General features: G+C 38.5%; 1 protein-coding gene across 2 annotated transcripts; it reads left to right on the top strand.

Annotated features, from left to right (window-relative positions):
- Nucleotides 1-5,583: 5,583 nt before the first annotated feature.
- C1QTNF2 (C1q and TNF related 2) lies at nt 5,584-19,023 on the top strand. Of its 2 annotated transcripts, XM_074291974.1 has the most exons (4): nt 5,584-5,840; nt 9,739-9,788; nt 17,067-17,319; nt 18,234-19,023. In XM_074291974.1, the coding sequence occupies exons 2-4, from the start codon at nt 9,786-9,788 to the stop codon at nt 18,845-18,847; spliced, it is 870 nt and encodes a 289-aa protein (XP_074148075.1). In that variant the 5' UTR covers nt 5,584-5,840; nt 9,739-9,785; the 3' UTR covers nt 18,848-19,023. The 2 variants fall into 2 exon arrangements, with proteins under 2 accessions (XP_074148075.1, XP_074148076.1); XM_074291975.1 differs by lacking the exon at nt 9,739-9,788.
- The last annotated feature ends 686 nt before the right edge of the window (nt 19,024-19,709 follow it).

The raw sequence follows: 19,709 nt of genomic DNA, 5'->3' as shown, positions 1-19,709 counted from the left end.
TAAATACCAAAACAAAGACGTTATACTTTATCCTAGAGATAATAGGGAGCCACTGAAACTTCTGGAGTAATGGAAAGACATGATCAGATTTTCACAGTCCTAGAATCTAGGTCTCTTGTCTCTCAAACCAATATTGATCTTAGCACATCAATCTAGCAATATACTAGCAACTTTTTTTTCTTTTTACCTGAATCCTAGATCTCCCGTTTTACCCAGGTTGGAAGTGTAGCAGCCCCTTATGTGTCAATGCTAATACTGATTGCTAAAGAAAGTTTAATCTACTCTTTTTTTATGATCTGGACCAGTTTGTTTGTGTTTAGGCAGCTTGGTGATCTTTCACTCAAAGGAACTCATCATATTAGTGCCAGATTTAGTCTAGCTGCAGCTCCCAAACTCTAACAATCTGCCATTCTAAATTTCTTCCAAGAACAAGGATTACAGCTATATTCCACCTTGCTCAAGTAACAAGCATTTTTTAATCTTCTACTATATAGTAGGTATTGAACTAGATGCTAGATTAAAAAAAAATGAAACTGGCTCTCACCAGTCCAAACAATATGTGCCTTTATAAATAAATATATGGTTTCCCCTTTCCCCTATGACCAGGCCAAAAGGATAGAATGCTGTATCAGCTTAAAAAAGAAGCATCTTCCATCTTAACCACTTTGTTTTTATTCTCCTATATGACATGTGCCATATTTTATATTGAACTTCTTATGAAAGCAGTGGAGGAATGACTGGACTCTTCCTCCTACCAGGCCATTGAGCCCCTATAGAGCATAGGCTCAATGAAGCAAACTGCCTGCCCTTTGTAGAATTGCTAAGTTAGAATTTTACATTCCACCATGGCTCTACACTGTCTATAAAATTCTTAGATTATGTCTTCCTGAAAGTACTTTTATTAAAAGGCTTCTTTATGGAGCCTTCATAAAATTTCCTTTTCTGCTATGCTTCTTGCCTATTCCTGAAGCTCTTTCCTCAATGTGTCAAATCTGTCCTGCTTAACATCAGCCACTGTTCTACCAAAGATATGCTAGGACACTAATAAGAAGTCCTAATACTCAAAACCACTGAAATTCCCCTGATTTCCTTTTCTACTTTCTATTTCTTCTCCTAACTAGGTAGTCAGTTGGAGAGTAATATGGAATGATGCCCAAAGAATTATAAAACTGTTTAACTCTTTGACATAGCAATATAACTATCAGGCCTATTTCCCAAGATTATGGGGGGAAGAAGAAGACTATGTTATAACAGCTCTCTTTGTGGTGGCAAAATACTGGAAATTGAGGAAATATCCCAGCAATTGGGTAATGGCTGAACAATTTGTGATTATGAGTGTGATGGTATATTACTATGCTCTAAAAATGATAAGTGGATTGATTTTTAGAAAAACATAGAAAGTCTTGAATGAAATAATGAAGAGTACAATGAGCAGAATCAAAAGAACACTGTACACAGTAACAGCAATATTATTGAAAGTGTGAATAACTAAATCATTCTGCTATTCTGAGAAATTTTGAGTTATTCTGAATAATATGAATATTTAAATCAACTACAAAGAACATCAGAAGATGCTACTTACCTCCAGAAAAAGAAATGATACATGGAAGTATGTATTTTTTATGATTTCACATATATATCTGTGTCAAAGGTCCTGAGACCAATGAACAGAGCTGATAGATAGCAAGAGGAAGAGTTTCATGTCAACCACTCCGGTGTTCTTGGAAAAGACAAACACCAACAAGAACATGGGTTCAAATTTGCCCCCATTTTAGCAGAAGAAGTGGATCTAGAAATGTTTTGAGAGTGAGGAGCCAAAATGAAAGGTGAAGCGCTTAATGAGCAGTCAGTCTTGTAAAATACTTTTATGTTCTGACGAGATTTAAGTATCAACCTTCCAAGAAAATATAAGAGCAATATAAGAGTGGGGATCAATTTGGTTCAATCAATAACTATACATGTACTCTTGAGTAATGAATAAGATGCTCTATAAACCTCCATGTGGATCTTCTGTAAAACATCAAGTTTATTCAGAATCCAGCACAATTCTGGTAGCTTAGAAAGAGTAGTTGCTGTGATTCTCCTTGCTACTGGAAGTTGGAAGGGGAGAAGCTTCTTTCTCTTAATCACCTCTTGATAAGAGAAGAATTTGGTGAACTTCAGAAGAAACTCCTCATTGTCCTAATAGCACGTCCAATAACATAGGCTAGCAGTGGTTACAGATTTAAGGCCAAACTAGACATACCAAGGAAAGGCAGCTTCTGAACTTAATGAAGAGACCAACAAAAAGATCTACCCTCTGGTAAGGTAAGGGGAACTCCATGATCATCCCCCAAAGGGGAGAAATAGACTTCCAGAAAAAAATAAGACTTCCAGGGACTCTGAGTTACTTCCCTTTGCCAAATGTGTTCTAAGCTCAAGCACTTTCCCTTGGACTTTTTGGGAATTTTTTTCCTACTATGTTCAATCATATCTGACTCTTCCATGACCCAATTTGAGGTTTTCGTGACAAAGATACTGGAGTGGAGTAGTTTGTTATTTTCTTCTCCAATTCATTTTACAGATGAGGAACCTGAGGCAAACAGGATTAAGTGACTTGCCCATGCACACACAACTAGTAAGTGTCTAAGGTCAGATTTTACTTCAGAGCTTCCTGACTCCAGGCCCAGTGCTCTATGCACTGTACCACCTAGCTGCTCCATACCATCTTAGTAAGTGTTAATTTCTAAAAGCTAATAAATTTTGTCTCACTAATTGATATCAACTGATAATAAAGAGGGAAAGTTGGCCTCTATTGAAAGGGCATAAGACTTATTGAACTACAACCCCAGTATCCTACAGACAAATTATTTAAAGCTTAAGTCTTGGTTTATGTCAAAAGGATCTTTAAAAATGGTATATTAAATAATTTGTCTGTAGGATACTGGGGTTGTAGGTCAATAAGTCCTATGCCCTTTCAATAGAGGCCAACTTCCCCCAAGAATAAACCCAGTCTAGACCACTATGAATTTGAGAGATCCAAAGATCCTGAGACCAATGAACAGAGCTGATTGGTAGCAAGAGGAGAAGCTTCATGTCCACTACTCCAGTGCTCTTAGAAAAGACAAACACCAACAAGAGGATGGATCCAAACCTGCCCCCATTTCAGCAGAAGTGGATTTAGAATTGTTTTGACAGTGAAGAGCCAAGATGAAATGTAAAACTCCTTTTTTATTTACCAGATATATGCATGGGTAATTTTACAGCACTGACAATTGCCAAACCTTTTGTTCCAATTTTTCCCCTTCTTCCCTCCACCCTCTCCCCCAAATCGCAGTTTGACCAATGAAATGTAAAACTCTTATTGAGCAGTTTCCAAACTACTTTATGTTCTGATGAGGTTTAAGTATCAATCTTCTAAGAAAATATATGAGTAGGGGGTCAATTTGGTTCAATCAATAACTAAACATGTACCCTTGAGTAATGAATAAGATACTTTAGCTTCAGTTCAGAGCTGAGGGACCCCTTAGGAAGAATGAATGGGTACAATGCTCCAGCCCTTAATCCCATTAGTAGTTCCCAAATATTGTTACACATGGTCAATAGTGAATGTAAAGGAATAAACAGGAGATAGAGGATTGTGTGTGAGAAAGAGCATGAAGATCAGTTTGACTGAATTGTTATGTATAAAGGGGTAATAATGCATAATAATTCCAGAAAGGTAGAATGGAACCCGATTACAAAAGATCCTAAATGCCACACAATGGTATTTGTATTTTATCCAAAAAGCAAATCAGGAACCACTTGAATTTATTGAGCAGAAAAGTGACATTATCAGTACTTGTGTTCCAGAAATGTCACATTGGCAATATGGAGGATGGTTTGGAGAGGGGAGAAAATGAAGGCAGGAAATCAAATCAAAAAGCAATTGTAATAGTACAAAAGAGAAGTGATAGGGGCCTGAATCAAGGCAATGGCCACGTGAATAAAACAAAAAGATAGAGAGGAGGGCTATCATGATGAAATCAACAAGATTTGACAACTGATTGGATATTAGTATTGAGAGTAAGTTAAGAATCACTTTGTGGGACTGGAAGAATGGTGGTGTCTTTAATAAAAATAGGGAAGTATAGAAGAGGAGAGTGAGAAGGAATACAATGGAGCAGCTTAAACAGGCTTTGGGAAAGTGCACTGTTTTTTGTTTTTTGTTGTTTTTTTTCCCCTGAGTCTGGGGTTAAGTGACTTGCCCCGGGTCACACAGCTGGGAAGTGTTAAGTGTCTGAGACCAGATTCGAACTCGGGTTCTCCTGAATTCAGGGCTGGTGCTCTATCCACTGCGCCACCCAGCTGCCCCCAAAAGTGCACTGTTAAATTTTCAGTGTGAGCATTTACTCACAGAAATCAGCAAATTCTATAAAAGAGGATTTGATTTTTTGTTTTATTGGTTGTCTCAATTTATGAAAGTGATGAGTATAGTTTAAACTTAAAAGTATGTTTTGCGGTATTTTTTTTATGGAGTAAATTATTAAACATTTATCAGTGGACCCCTGGCTCACAGAAGTTATAATGAGTTCTGTTTTGAAAAATTTAAGTTAGAGATGCCTAAGAGACATTCAGTTCAAAATGTCCCAATAAGCAACTTATGAAACAGGATCAGAGTTTAGGAGAAAAGCCTAAGTCAGATGCACAGTAGCAGAGAACCCTAAAGGTAAATGGACAGCAACAGGAAATGGAGAACCCAGGAAGGGAGGGGGGGGGAACAATGTTTTAGTAGTTTGATAAGCTTATAGGGCAACTAGGTAGATGGAGCCCTGGACCTGGAGTGAGACAGACCTGAGTTCAAATTCTACCTCAGACACTTCCTAACTGTGTGACTTGGGCAAATCACTTACTCCTGTTTGCCTCAGTAACCTCATCTGTAAAAATGAGCTGGCAAAGGAAACCACTTTGGCATCTTTGCCAAGAAAACCTCAAATGGAGTCATGAAGAATTGCTTGAAAAATTTAAAACAACTCAAAACTCTAAAAGCTTGAAACTGGTTACTGATTCCAAGGCATATTATGTTCCACGAGAAATGATAGTTATATTAGAAGACTTTTCAAAGAACTGTGTCCACCTATGTCATTCTTATATATGTCACAAATTGCCAGGATTTTGTTAACAGGTGCTATGTCCTGCACCCGTGCTAGATGTTCCTACTTCTTGACTTTACACTAAATGTCTGTGGAATGGCAGAAAGAAATGAGAGATGAAATAAAAAGAAGCCAAGTTGTCCCCATAAACTCACTCTGGCGTGCTCACAACCAGATGTGCCTTGCGTGCACACACACAAGCACATCCTTATTCACTCACAGTTACAGGTAATCACAGGGAACCATGGACAGAAATACCTAGGCACACTTATATGCACAGAAATGCATACATACTAAATTACACATACACCCATGCAGAAGCACTGGCTGTTTTCCCAGAGCGGTAAGCTGGGCTGCCACATGCACTGAAGCTTTTTCTAATTTACTGCAAAAACAAAGGGAGAACGTTCCCCAATCCCCAGCACATGTGTGTGATTGGCTGGGGCACGTGACCAGAAGGAAGCAGCTCAATCCCATTACAGGATGGGAAAACTATGCTTTGGGCAAAAGGAGCCAGAGGCTGGAGCCGTGAGCGTTGTTGGGAGAAGCCGGGAACGTCAGGACTTGGAGAAACAGTGGCAATCGTGGCAAAAGCTTGTGGGCCCTCAGCAGCAGCACTGCCTGGGTGGAAAAGGAGCTGTTGGTCGCAGCCTAGCTTGCCCATGGCCCGGGCCCTGAGGCTTCGTGCTATGTGAGACTCCAGGGACCCTCTGGAAAAGATTAGTCCTGGTGAGTGTCAGCTCCCTTTACCTTTGACCTTTCACTTATACCAAAACCAAGCATGAACCCCCCTCTGCCCCCCCCAGCCTTAACTACTTATCTTCCAGTTCTATCCTCTCATCAGAAGGTGAAGGTTTAAGGAAAGTCTGGGTTGAGGGGCTGGAGAAGGACCTGGATTATCTCGGTTCTGATGGCAATTTTAAACTGCTAACACCTCCTCTGTCCTGACCTTAATTGCTAGGAAAATTTTAAACTTACAGAGAGGGGGACTGTGATTTGTTAAACATTCAAGGAACTGAGATGAGCAGAAAAACTACTTAAAGCTCAATTCCCTGAAGGTCAGAAATAGGAGTATCCAGAAGAGATGTAGAGAATTAAATCATCCAAATCTGTTATTTTGTACCCGAGGAAAGTCAGACCCAGCAAAGCCAATTTGCCAAGGATGCATAGTAATTATCAGCAAATCCAGGACCAGAATCCAGTGCCTGGGCTAACATTCCTTACACTGAATGACACTGTCCCTTTGGTCAGTTTTAAACATGCTGACCTGACCTTGCTGTTGAAGTACAATACACATCTGGTTCCAACTGCCTGCACAAACTCCCTTCGGTAGTCCACTTTTCTTTCAGGAATCCTTAAGCCTTGCATAAGAGTCTTGGACTCTGATCCTTGCCAGTTATTGTGGGTGGGTGGTTGCTTGCAGGACCACCATAGTAGGATGCTCCAAGTCTCCTAAAGCAACTGTTCAAAATCACTACTACTATCAAGTACTCACACCAAGATTTAGAGCAGTAGCTGCTGAATTCATCTCCCTCTTTTTAGATTCTCCCCCACCAGGCAAGTTATTCACAAGACTCAGATCCTAAAGAACTTCTACCTTTTGTGTAGAAATATCAGCTGTCCATCTCCAGCTCCTAGTCATCCACCCTGGATTATGTTCTTAAACACCAGCTTGTTCTCTTTACCACCCACCCACACAAGGCAGTGGATTGAGGACTGAGAAAAAATGCCATTTCTCAACATTCCCTCTGACTCATTCAGATCTATTACCAGCTCACAGTCTCTCAAAGACAGCATCGATACAGAGGTGCATCAATCGTGAAGAAATGTACAATGATAATCTAAGTAGAAGAGAATCGGGTGGTACAGTAGGTAGCATGCTGGACCTTGAGTTAAGAGAACATGAGTTAGACACTTACTGACTGTGCGATTCTGAGGAAGTAAGTCACTTAAATTCTCTGTGCCTCACCTGTAAAATGAAGGTGATAATCATTGCATTTGCCTTACAGAATTATTAAAAAGATCAAATGAGATAATATTTGCAAAGTGTTTATAAACCTTAAAGCACTAAATGTTTTATTATTATTATTATATCAAGTCAATACCAATGCCTGTTTTCTTATAATTCCTAAAGTCACTTATTTGGAGATGACAGCGACATAACTAGTATGAGGCAAATGAAGTTTTGCCACAGGGTGTTGACATTTAGGATATTGTGTCTTCATCATGACCAGTGTCTTTATACCTGGCTTTTTTAGTCCATGTCACCAATAAAGCACAAGCTGCCACCCCCAAAGTCCTGTCACTTTGTCACCTTTCTCCTGGGACTGACTTCTCCACCCAACCACAATTCCCGTAAGAGTATACCTATGCTCACATATACCCACACTATTCTTACTCCAGCTATAAAATGTCCTATTTATGACTAGGATATATATACTGTACTTCTGATCCCTCAGTTCCACTTGCATTACTGAGCATACAAAAGCACTCAGTATTGATGTTGGGAGGTTATAAGAAACTTAGAAATACTATCTAAGAGGAAATATTTTCTTCCCATTTTTAAAACTCATTACTGCATGACCTTGAGTAACTAATTTAAACTTTCTGAGTTCTTGCTTCTGTAAGAAAAGAGGTTGGATCATATTGTCCTTAAACCCTCTTCCAGTTCTAAATTCCATGAAACTATGAAATCCAGGCTTTTAAAAATTCCCATTAGAACAATAGAAAATTAGAGATCATCTAGTCCATCTTTTTTATTATACAAAAGATGGAAAATAAGGCAAAGAAAAAGTGAATTGTACAAGGTGAGATTGTTAGCTTCTAAAATTCCAGCAAAGAACTGGATTTAAGTATTGGCAGAGTTGAACGGTCTCTCTCTCTCTCTCATGGTCTTTCTCCCACTTATGTTTCCAAACTTCAGACTGAAACACTTAAAGTCCTCCCTTGCCTTTCTACTTCCTCTTCATTTGTAAACATTGTAGATATAGTTGATTTGGGGATGACTTTTTTATTTGTGAATAAAATAAAAATTTTTATTTATTTATAAATTTCTCAATCCAAAAGCATCAAATGTCTTCCCTAACCAAATTATTTTTGTATATATTCTGTACATATCTAATCTATATCTATCTATATCTATATGTGTGTATGTGTTGTCTTCCCCAGAAGAAAGTAAATTCCTCAAAGGCAGGGATTGTTTCACTTTGACATTTGTATCCCCAGCATCTAGCATAGCTCCTGGACCATTGCAAACACACTAAATGATTGTTAATTGATGATAAAGGAACTAAATTTTGAATTATTTTGTAATGATACAAGTTCTGGCGAGGAGAATTATTAAATTCCTTATAATATTGAGATTTAAGAATCATATATATACATATACAGAGAGAGAGAGAGAGAAAGTTTTTATTTTTTTGACCATCTGGCTTTCTCCATTATCTATGTAATGACTTTTTTAAAGTGATCATTAATAGCAATATGCCAAGAATAAATCATATTAGATATATTAACATTATAGTATTGTGCAGATCTATTGGGTTTAATGGAGAAAATTAGCTGTAGACATTAAAAATAGTATCTATTGTTATACAATTGTTATGATGCTCTAAATTTATTCTTGTGCATTCTCCATGTCTGCATTCACCATCCCGGTATTAAATAAGCATGCTCATTTAGCTATGACACTTAGCAATAATACCACTCCGTCTTGTATTCTCTGATCTCACACAATCCTCCTAGAACATCTACCTGAATGCACATCAAATATACCAAAGAAAATGGAATTTGCAGCCTCATTCCATCCCCATCTTACACTCAGCCCCCCAAAAAAAGTCCAGTTTCTCTTCTCCACATGCAGTAACATATCCATTCTCTCTCCTCACAATGAATGTGGCTTAGATGACCCTAAGGTCCTTTTCATCTCCAAATCCATGTAAAGTACAGATCAGCAAGCATCCTGCAACTTATAATTCCTAGGCTTGTATAAAATGATGCAAAAGACATAAGTAACCATGAGGAAAATGTTGCAGTAACAACATATTAAGATAATCAAGTCTAAAAGCGTAGAAATTCTGATCAACACAGAGATCTATCACAATTCCAAGAGATTCATGATGAAACATGTTATCCATCTCCAGAAAGAGAGCTGAGGGACTCAGAGAGCAGATTGAAGCAAATTTCCTTCTTTTCTCTTTCTTGCTTTTTTCTTTGGAGCATGGCTAATACAAAAATTTGTTTTGCATATCTTTACAGATTTGTAATGGGTTTTATTTTTCTTGCCTTCTCAATGAGGAGAGGAGAGGATAAGGGAGAGAATTTGGAAATGAAAATAAATTAAGATTGAATTTTTAAAAAGAAAGAAAGAAGTTCCCAAGGACTTTGAAAAGTTAAATGACTTGCCCAGGATCACACAACATGAATTCAAATTCTGTGTCTGTTATTTACTATGTGACTTTGAGCAAATTATCTAATTTTTCTAGATAGACGTTGTTCGATATTTACTCATCTGGCACATTCCTATTCTGGAGGGGTTCTTATTGAGGGTTGGCCTATATGATCTAGGAAGTCCCTTACATCTCTGAATTTCTCTGACATTATTTGTGACTTATTTGTGATATTTTAGGAAGGACATTGACAAGCCCGGACTGTGTCTAAAGGAAAGCAAACAAGATGGTAAGACAACTCAACCCAGTTACAAGAAATCCTATTTAAGGAACAGGAATAGTTAGTCTGGAGAACACAAGAGCTATTCTGCAGAAGTCAATTAATAAACATTTATTAAGTACTTGTATATATTATTTTGCTAAACTCAGCAGATTCAAAAAGAGGTAAAAGATAATCCCTGTCTTCCAGGATTTTGCAATCTAAAGGGGGAAACAACTAGCAAACAATAAGTACAAATAAACTATAGACAGAATTAACAGAAAATAATTAACAGAAGAAAGGCATTTGAATTAAGAGGGAGTGGAAAAAGCTTTTTTAATTTTAGTTGAGACTTAAAGGAAGCCAGAGAAGGATGAATTAAGACACAATAACAACAACAATTGACAAAAATCTCCAATTGGGCTAAATCATAAGATAGTGAATGTCCTAAAATTAAAGATATTCAAATGGAAAATGAAGAACCATTTGTCAGGCATATTGTTGATAGAATCCCTATTCAGATAGGGCTTTAAAATATCTATAGGGATCTATATCCCTTATAACTTAAAGAGATTATATAACATACATTAGATATAATATCTACACCAATAAGCATTTATTATGTATTCATTGTGTGCCAAGCACCATTTTAAGTGCTGAGGATACTCCAAAAAAGGCAAAAAATTAGAAATAAAGGCAGTTTGGCAAGTCTGTCATAGAAAGTAGTGTGTCATTTGGAAAGAATAATAGTTTTTGTGTCAGAGAACTTGGGTTCAAATTCCATCTCTGATGCTTAATACCTGTGTGATTTTGTAATAACTTCACCTCCTGCAGCTTCACTTTCCTCATGGATAAAAAAAAAATGTTTTAATTAAAAAGTAAACAAAATTTGATTAGATGGCCACTGAGGCATCTTCCAACTCTTGATTTATGAATCTGAACCATGATCACACTGAGGTAGTAAGGGACAGGTGGACCCAGATCAAAGTAGCTTCCCCTAAAACTAAAATTTTGATGTGTTCTGTAATTACTTCTGGAATCCATTAGTGCACAATTTCTGCCTACAGCTCTGGCTAAATAGTGACATATTTTTCTCCATATTTAGCCAATAAAATGTCATCTTAGGTCAATGTGGTTTCCCTGGTTTTTTGGCAAATGGATCCTGTGGATCTTAGTGCTGGCAAAACCTGCAGCTTCTGGATGCCAGAGACTATCTAAAATCTGTTCCTAAAGGAAGGGATAGTAGTATTTGTAAAGTGGAAAATAAAAAGTTCTCAATGACCAAGATGTCAGGACTCAGAATTATCCCATTTCTCCTCTGTTTTCTCTTAGCATTACAGGGGGAAAAAAACAGAGGCCCAAATAGAGAACTCTGTTTTTAATTTGCTTCTTGGAATTCTGTAAGAATATGGGAGTGTTCTGAATTAAGGAATTCCTACTCCTATCAAATTAGTTTTCCCAGTCAGTTCCAACATCTGTAATATAAGTATATCCTATCCTATCCTTCTGACTACCCATTCATCTGAACTCTAAGTATAGAAATACAAAAATTATCATACTGGATCAAGCTTTTGGTCCCTTTAACTTAGGACTTTTGTGACAAAGTTATCCAAGATCTGTTGCAGGAGAACAAAATTGGTCATCCTTGGTTTTAGTCTCAAAGGTCAGAGATATCACAGGCAAGTCACTTGATTCAAAGCCTTTTGAGTCTCCATTTCCTAATCTATAAACAAAGCAAAATATTATTTTATTTACTGTCATTCAGTCATTTTTCAGTTTTGTCTGATTCTTCTTGACCTCATTTGGGGTTTTCTTGGCAGAGATATTGGGGGGTTTGCCATTTCCTTCTCCAACTAATTTTATAGATAAGGAAACTGAAGCAAACAGGATTAAGTGATTCAAGGTCACACACCTACTAAATATCGGAGGCCAGATTTGAACAGATTTGAACAGATTTGATGGGCCTTCCTGACTCCAGATCTGATAATCTATCCACTGCATCCCATAAGATGAGAAAGGCACTTTGCAAACCATAAAACCCTATAGAAATGTGAGTCATTATAATTATCTAAGTTTGCTGTAATATCAATCTATTGTCCAAGAATCTAAAACTCTTCTGAAATCATATAATATCTCATACTGATCTGTCTTTTGAGACTTCACTTTAAATGTATGTTTATTTGACTTATTCTCTCTAAAGCTTGTATAAAGAAATGTCAATGCTGCAGAATTTGAGGAATAAATCCAAATCTTCTAAGCTGGGCTGCTCTCCAGAAAAAGATAAATCATAAAGACAGAGTTTCAGAGAGCTGAAAAGGATTCTAGAGATTTCGGGCACCATCTTCATTGGATTAATAATTTTTAAGTTTGAATCTGATATTTCACTGGAACTCCAGGAGAGAAAATTCCATTTAATAGTGCACATTGGCACTTGTTCATCTTCTATTATTTATTATTATTTTTATTATATTATTATTTATTCTATTTACCCTGTGGTTTAGAGAGGCAGCTTAGGAGGGAGGATAGAAGGGAAGCCAAGGAAATGGAAAGATCTGGATTCCAGTCCAGACTCTAACATTTGTTCTGTGACCATGGGCAAACTACTTTAACCTCTCAGTACCCCTAGGCAACTTTTTCAGATGACTTATTAATCTATATTAGGGGAAGGAGTTTCCACCTCAGGGAGTTCCTTGTGTAAATGAAATACTATGTCTAGACTTTCTGACTCCCAAGCCCCATCCTGTTAAGATTCTTACAAGGTGCTAAGTCACTGGAATTGATAGAGACAATAGTTATCTAATTTACCATGGTTCAGTATGATTGATCTGATCCTACAAGGAGATGTTATAGGCCAGAACTTGAAACAAGGTACTAAGTGGAATTGAGGAGATAATGATTCTCTCATCATCTCCCAAAAAATGTAATTCACAGCTTGATTCCTTTAATTTCTGAACATTCAAGTTTATTTATGGATCATTAAGTATTTGACCCTTGAAGCTTAAGAAGAGCAAAACTTAAAGCCAGAGTTTTGGGAATTTAGCCAAACTGGGATTCCACAATTCTATTTCTGGAGTTTGACCAAACAAGGATTTCTGCCACCATGGTGGGAAGAATGTAAAGAACCCCTCCAAAAGCTCTACTCACATCTCCCCCATTGTTTCAAAATGTACACACACAAATACTTCAGCATATACACGGAAAGAAAGATAGGGAAAAAAAAGAGAAAGAGACAGAGAGAGAGCACTCAAATAAAAAGGAGAAACAAAACAAAACAAGTCAGTTGTTTGAGGTAGGGTATCAAACTGTCAGCAGCTCTCTGCTTTGTCATCTTTAGAAAGAAAACTTGGGGTACAGGAACTGAGTTTTATCCTGACTTGTACACTACAACCAATCACAAAGTTAGCCTAAATTTAACCCTTGGGAAAGCAACACTTTATAGTCACAGGATTTAGGACTAAAAAGAATCTTGGATCTAATCCAGTACCCTTTGTTTAACAGAAACAGACACAAAGAGTAAGTAACTGGCTGAACAAAGTGGCAGGTGGTATCAAGAAGCCCAAAGTTTGAAACCAGGTCCTCTGACTCCCAAATTGTGGGCTTTTCCCACACTTTTATTAGGTAGTGAGTGCCTAGTAATAGCAGCAGACTAAGTTTGAGAAAACCTGGTTCTTGGTTTAATAATCCAACCGTTTGTTAAGCACCTACTTGATTCCTAGCTTGGTACAGGGGATAGAGAGATGGCCCAGAAGGCAGAAAAACTGGGAGTTTAATTCTATCACTGATAATCACTTAACCTCTAAGTACCCCCAGGTAATTCAATGCCTGTAGGCAACTAAACTGCTGAAAAGGGACTGACCAATGGGAGTTTCCTCATAGAAAGTTATCATTCTTGAAATCACAGGTCCAGTATTTTGGGGGGGAAAAAGTATTAGGGTTATGAAGACAAAATGAATAGAAACAGTCTTAAATTATAGGGTAATTATAGGCAACAGTCTATTAATTTGATCTGGTTGTTGTCTTTGGGTCTTCATTTCTTTTTCTATAAAAATGAAATGGACTAAATCAATGATCTCTTAAGTCCTTTCAGATTCCATGGCTCTAAACTGATTGAAAAGCATCCCAGAAAAGTTCAAATAAAATGGCAATCACAAATCGACTTGCCACCATGCAGTACCAGGAACTTGACAAACCCTAAGAAGCCATGCTGCGCAGTATCAGAGAAGGGCATTTAGGAGGCTTGTGCATGAGAAGTACAGAGAAGGGTTGAGGAGAAAGATATTCTGGCATTGAAGAAGACTATTTCTTCCTTATCTCTCTTCCAGATTAAGAAGAAAACTCAAGCTTTATCTTAATTTCCAAAATTAAGATAAATTTTGTTCTAGTGCTGTTAGGACTATTAGTTTCCAAATTATTAAATACTTTTTTAAAATTTTTAAACCTTCTGGTATCTCTCTTAAAGAAAATAGTCCTCAGGTACTTTCCTTCTCAGAAAGTAAAGGACGGAAGCTCTGCAAGCTTAGGGGGGTAGATAGAGGGAGGAAGAACACCATTCTTTGCATTTTAACTATGAAAAACAAAGAGATAGGTTAATGAGGTACTGGTCTCAGCAGAATTGTAATTACCTAAACAAGGTAGTATGCTCTTTCTTGGAGCAGGAGCAAGGGGGAAACTATCAGAGGAGAGGAAGATAAATAAGCTGAAACAGATACTTTGTCTTTTTCAGTGTTCCTTTCTTTATTTCTCTGTCTCTGTCTCTCTCTCTTTTTTAAATGCTAGTAAGTTAGTGAATTGCAGTGTTCAGACTTGCTCCAAAGTTGATTCTTTTACCTGTTATAGTCAGAGAGAACATGAAATCATAGATGATCCAGGGCATATGAATCTAGAAGAGGAAAGCTTTCTTGATGAGGAAGACAAGATTTACACCAAGAAAGAAGTCATCAAAACCAACCCCTTCACTTTTATATATATGAAAACTGAGGCTCAGAAAGATGAATTCCCTATGTATAAAGTCTGTTTTTTAAATGAGCTTTATTTCATTAGTATAAAGAATTCTACATGCAGGTCAGCATCTGCTTTGCAATATAAAGTCTTAGAAACTGAGATATGAGGAATGGTGTGTTGATAAATATTTAACAACCAGCTTTTGGGAGTGGAGGGGGAAAACCTCTGACATGCTTTTTTAAGTTTAATCTGCAGTCTTAACATTTTTTTCTCCATTTCTTTCTTAAATCTAGATAATCAACAAAATAATAAAACAAACCCTGGTTTGTAGTTTGCTGATTTTAAGATTGTAAATGCTCACACTGAAATTTGGAGATAATTTTTCACAAAACAACCTCCTGCCCAATACCAAAAGACTTGAACCCAGGTTTCCCTGACTCTAAGGTCAGCTCACTCTATTTTATGCCACCTTGCCTCTAGCCCAGAGCATACCCATAATAAATACCAAAATTAGGATTGGAACCCTGGACTCCAAATTTAATCCCTCTCCATTTGCCACACTAACAATGGCTACAGTTTGGACAGTGGCAATATCTTCTTGTATCTTCCCTCCCTCATTCTATACCTTTTGGCTAAATGAAAAGAAATGATTTTTCACTTTCACTTTTCAATAGTTAAAAATGCAGTTGCTGAGTCAGACTGCAGCCAAAAACAGCTAAAGTTAAGGGGCCTAGATGAGGTCCTGCAGTGAAGGGGATGAGAAAAGAAAGGAACCAGAGCTAGAAAAAGGAAACGGAGGAACCCCAAGTAAAGAAGGCTGAGGAATGAACCTCACTGGCTGCTGCTAGCTCTCATCCATTCCAAGCCTCATGCAGTTACCCACCATGAAAGGGAATATCTGAAAAATGTGCTTAGGATATTGGGGCTCAGTCAGAATAGGGAAGATTCTAATTAATCAGAAAGCAAGATGCAGAGGCAAGTAGGAAAGGCACATACAATATAGAATATCAGATCTGGAAGGGAAATAATTTACCCGAAGTCTTACTGGGGTTTGGTAGCCTCTTTGCTGCCTGGAAAAGAAGCCCAGGAACCAGAGAGGAGAGCTATCAAGGTCGTCGGGGGCAGGAATAATCAGGAAGTTAGAGCTAAGAAGAACTAGATAACAAAAACTGGAAAGCTTGCTGAAATGTCGAATCACATACTTGCTAAGTGCTTAGACCATCCACTCTATTTCAAACATTGAAAGAGACAGAGTGCCATAGTGTAGAACATTGGACTCATAGTTTAAAAGATCTAGCTTCAAATCTCCTTTAGCTGTATGATCCTGAGCAAGCCACTTCCACCATCTGAGTTTGCATTTTCTCATCTGTAAAATATGGGTAATAATAGGACTTACTTCACAGGGCTATTGTGAAGATCAAATGGGAGAACGTATGAAAATCATTTTGCCAACCTTAAATCAATAGTAACTCTCATATGCAATTGTATGATGCTTTTAAGTTTATAAAATACTTTACAAATATTATTATTCCCACCCGGCTTTGCAATACTTCAGCATGTCTCCATTTATCTCAAAGAATGTCATGAAGCTCTGAAAATAAAATTCATCTCATCTCCTTCAGCTAAAAATAAAATTTTAAATATTTAAATCTATACATAGAGGCAGTATGATATAGAGAAAATAACATTTAGTGCTTATCACAGTGCTTGACACATAACAGGCCCTTTATAAATACTTGTTGACTGAGACACTGAATGTTAAACAAAGTTGGATTCAAGGCTAATGTCATAATAATGGTGATGACATTGAATGTAAGATGGGCATTGTCCCAGATCTGACTCCCCGAAAGCTTCTCACAGTCTGCTCTGAAGCAGGAAGTACTTTTGATATTTAGCCCTAATATCACTCTACTCTTTGCCTTATATTTGCATAGTGGTTTCCACATCCTCATAATAACCCCATGAGAAAGGGAAGTCAGATATCATTTTCCCCTTTCATTGAGAGTATCTTTGAGCTCTCACTTCCTAACAGCCAGGGTCCATTATCATTAAATATTATTCCAACGCATTAAGAGCAGTCTGTATTAATGGAAACAAAGGCAAGGGTATCAGGTTCTGCAGTGAGAAGGCAGGAGTACTGTGGGAGCCAATAGTCCCTCATATGGGAAGTGTCTCAGTAAGTTCCTTTAGCCACAGCTGTTCAGTGTCTCCCTTTTCCTTCAGTCCTCTCCCTTCTCCACCTGAGTCCCCTACCATTGGCACCAATCCCAGGGGAAATGCCTGATTTGCCATGTCATAGGGACAACTCTTTCTTCTAATAATCTGGCAGACCATCCAAAACTCACTGGCTTCCTTGCCTCCCTATAGGTAGCTATCATGATTTCCTGCGTATTCTTAGCCTGGGCTATCCCCTGTGCTGCCAACCAACTCCTCAGCGCCTTCGCCCAAGGGGAACTCCAGAATGACCCCCCCAGGCTCATCTGCAGCATTCCAGGGCCCCAAGGTCCCCCTGGCCTCCCAGGAGCCCCAGGACCTTCAGGAATGGTGGGCAGGATGGGCTTCCCAGGCAAAGATGGTCAGGATGGGAAGGATGGAGAAAAGGGTGAGACTGGAGAAGAAGGTAAGGAAAATAACATTTAGTGCTTGGAATGGGCCCTTTATAAATACTTGTGAAAGACACTGACTGAAAGTGAAATTGGATTCTAGGCTAACTTGGTACTGATTTTAAACAAATCCCTTAACTTTTGGGTGTCTCAGTTCCTCCATCTTTTCATTGGGGACAATAATACCTGCCCTACCTAGAACATTGTCATGATCAAATGGGACTAAAAGAAGAAAATAGAGATGGGCTCTTTGAAAAATTCATACTGCTGGAGAGATATGACAAGTGCAAGAGTCTTGGAATCAGATAACTCCAACTATGAAATGGGGATGACAATAATGCTGGATTTTTGTGAGAAAAGCTCTCTGTAAAGAGAGTATGTATAAAAAATGTTTATACATTATATAAATGGGAAGTATATGCTTTGTATACCCAAATGTTCCAGGAAGAAATAAATACCTGCTACTCCCTCCTAGTCCTGTACCCTAAATGAAGTTAACTCGAGAGACTCTACTGACTCTTGAGAAAGTGCTTCTATCTATCATTCTCAGTATTATTGGGGAGGCTATTTTCCCTCTGGGGACCTCAGCTTCCTCATCTGAGAAATGAGAAGGTTAGAAGAGATCAGTTACTACCACAAATCTCTGAACCTGAATTCAAATATGATCTCAGATATTTACTGGCTGTGTGACTCTTGGCAGGTCACTTCAATTTTCTGTCCCTCAATAAAAGTGCTAATAAAAATAGCACCTACCTCCCAGGATTAATGTGAGGAACAAATGAGATAATACAAGGTGCTACAGAAATGTTAGTTATTATTACGATTCCAACTAATATCATAGTAGCATGATTGCTAGGTCTTCAAATAGTGGTTGTTGAATGAATGAATGAATGAATATCTCCAGGTTAATGCATGTCATTTGGTATTCTAGGTGCACGGGGCCGAATAGGGAACCCGGGGAAACCAGGACCAAAGGGCAAAGCAGGGGCAATCGGACGAGCTGGTCCCAGGGGTCCCAAAGGAGTCAATGGAACACCAGGGAAACACGGCGCAAATGGGAAAAAGGGGCCCAAAGGGAAGAAGGGGGAGACCGGGATGCCAGGGCCCTGCATCTGCGGTGCTAACAGGGCCAGGTCTGCATTCTCAGTGGCTGTCACCAAGAGCTACCCCAGGGAGAGGCTGCCTATCAAGTTTGACAAGATCCTGATGAACGAGGGTGGCCATTACAACGTGTCCAGTGGCAAGTTTGTCTGTGGCTTTCCTGGTATCTACTACTTCACCTATGACATCACTCTGGCCAACAAGCACCTGGCCATCGGGCTGGTGCACAATGGACAGTACCGGATCCGGACATTTGACGCCAACACTGGGAACCATGATGTGGCATCTGGCTCCACCATCCTGGCCCTGAAACAGGGGGATGAAGTATGGCTACAGATCTTCTATTCAGAACAGAATGGACTCTTCTATGATCCTTACTGGACAGACAGCCTATTCACTGGCTTTCTCATCTACGCTGATGAGGATGGCCCCAATGAGTTGTAGAAGGTGCTGATGGGAAAGAGAAACCCTCTCCTAGAGGAAGGGAGCCCAGTGAGAGCCAATCTCAGACTTTGCAAAGGCCCCTTGGAATGTCATGAACACTCCAAGTTCTTGCTGAGTTAATTAATCCCCTCTGCATCTTTTCTTGCACAACATTAAACTTGAGCATTTGAATAGTTCATTGGGTCTCTGGTTCTGTTCTTCTCTAGGCTATAGGGATATCCTGCAAAAATGGGCTAAGGAGTTTGCTTGTATCTAATTGTGTTTTAGCGGGTGATCATTTTCCCAAAAATATCAAGAAAGGCTTCTTAGGAAGATCGTGGGGAAAAAAAGTCAACAAATAAAAGAGAAAGTAAATTTATTAAACTTGTTAAGTCCCACTGACTTCTTATGGACCTCGAAAATAAGATGAGACCTGGGTCACCAAGCTACTTAGATCAGGATCAAGTCAATCCCAGGGCAGAAATGTTCACTGGGGTCAGTGCTAAGGTGTTTGCAACCTAGAAAGAAATCTGGACTCCATTCTGCTCATGGCCACTAGAGAAAGATGTTAATAAATCTAGATCTGAATAATCTCAGATGCCATCTAGTCCAGTTCCCTCAATTTACAGATGAGGAAATTGAGACCCAGGGAAGTTAATTGACTTGTCCCAAATCACACAGATAGTAAGTAAATGTTCAGAGATGGGATTTGAACTGCTGATTCTGGTCCCAGTACTCTTTCTAATTTACTACCTTGATCCTCCCTGAAATCTCAGGTGGGGTTGTGGAATTTCAGGACAGGGAAAAATATACAGGATATTTTGCTTCTCATTCCATACAAGTGAAGATGATCTCCCTGTTGGCTAATCTAGCAGTATGTGTA

Source organism: Sminthopsis crassicaudata, chromosome 2, assembly GCF_048593235.1.
Source record: "Sminthopsis crassicaudata isolate SCR6 chromosome 2, ASM4859323v1, whole genome shotgun sequence".
Lineage (NCBI taxonomy): Eukaryota > Metazoa > Chordata > Mammalia > Dasyuromorphia > Dasyuridae > Sminthopsis > Sminthopsis crassicaudata.
Note: the sequence above shows the minus strand (reverse complement) of the source record. Positions and strands in the feature narration are given on the sequence as shown.

Bases quoted from the DNA above. Each gene is read 5' to 3' on its own strand.
- C1QTNF2 (XM_074291974.1), top strand. The intron at 17,320-18,233 runs GTAAGGAAAATA...TTGGTATTCTAG, and splicing joins GGGTGAGACTGGAGAAGAAG to GTGCACGGGGCCGAATAGGG.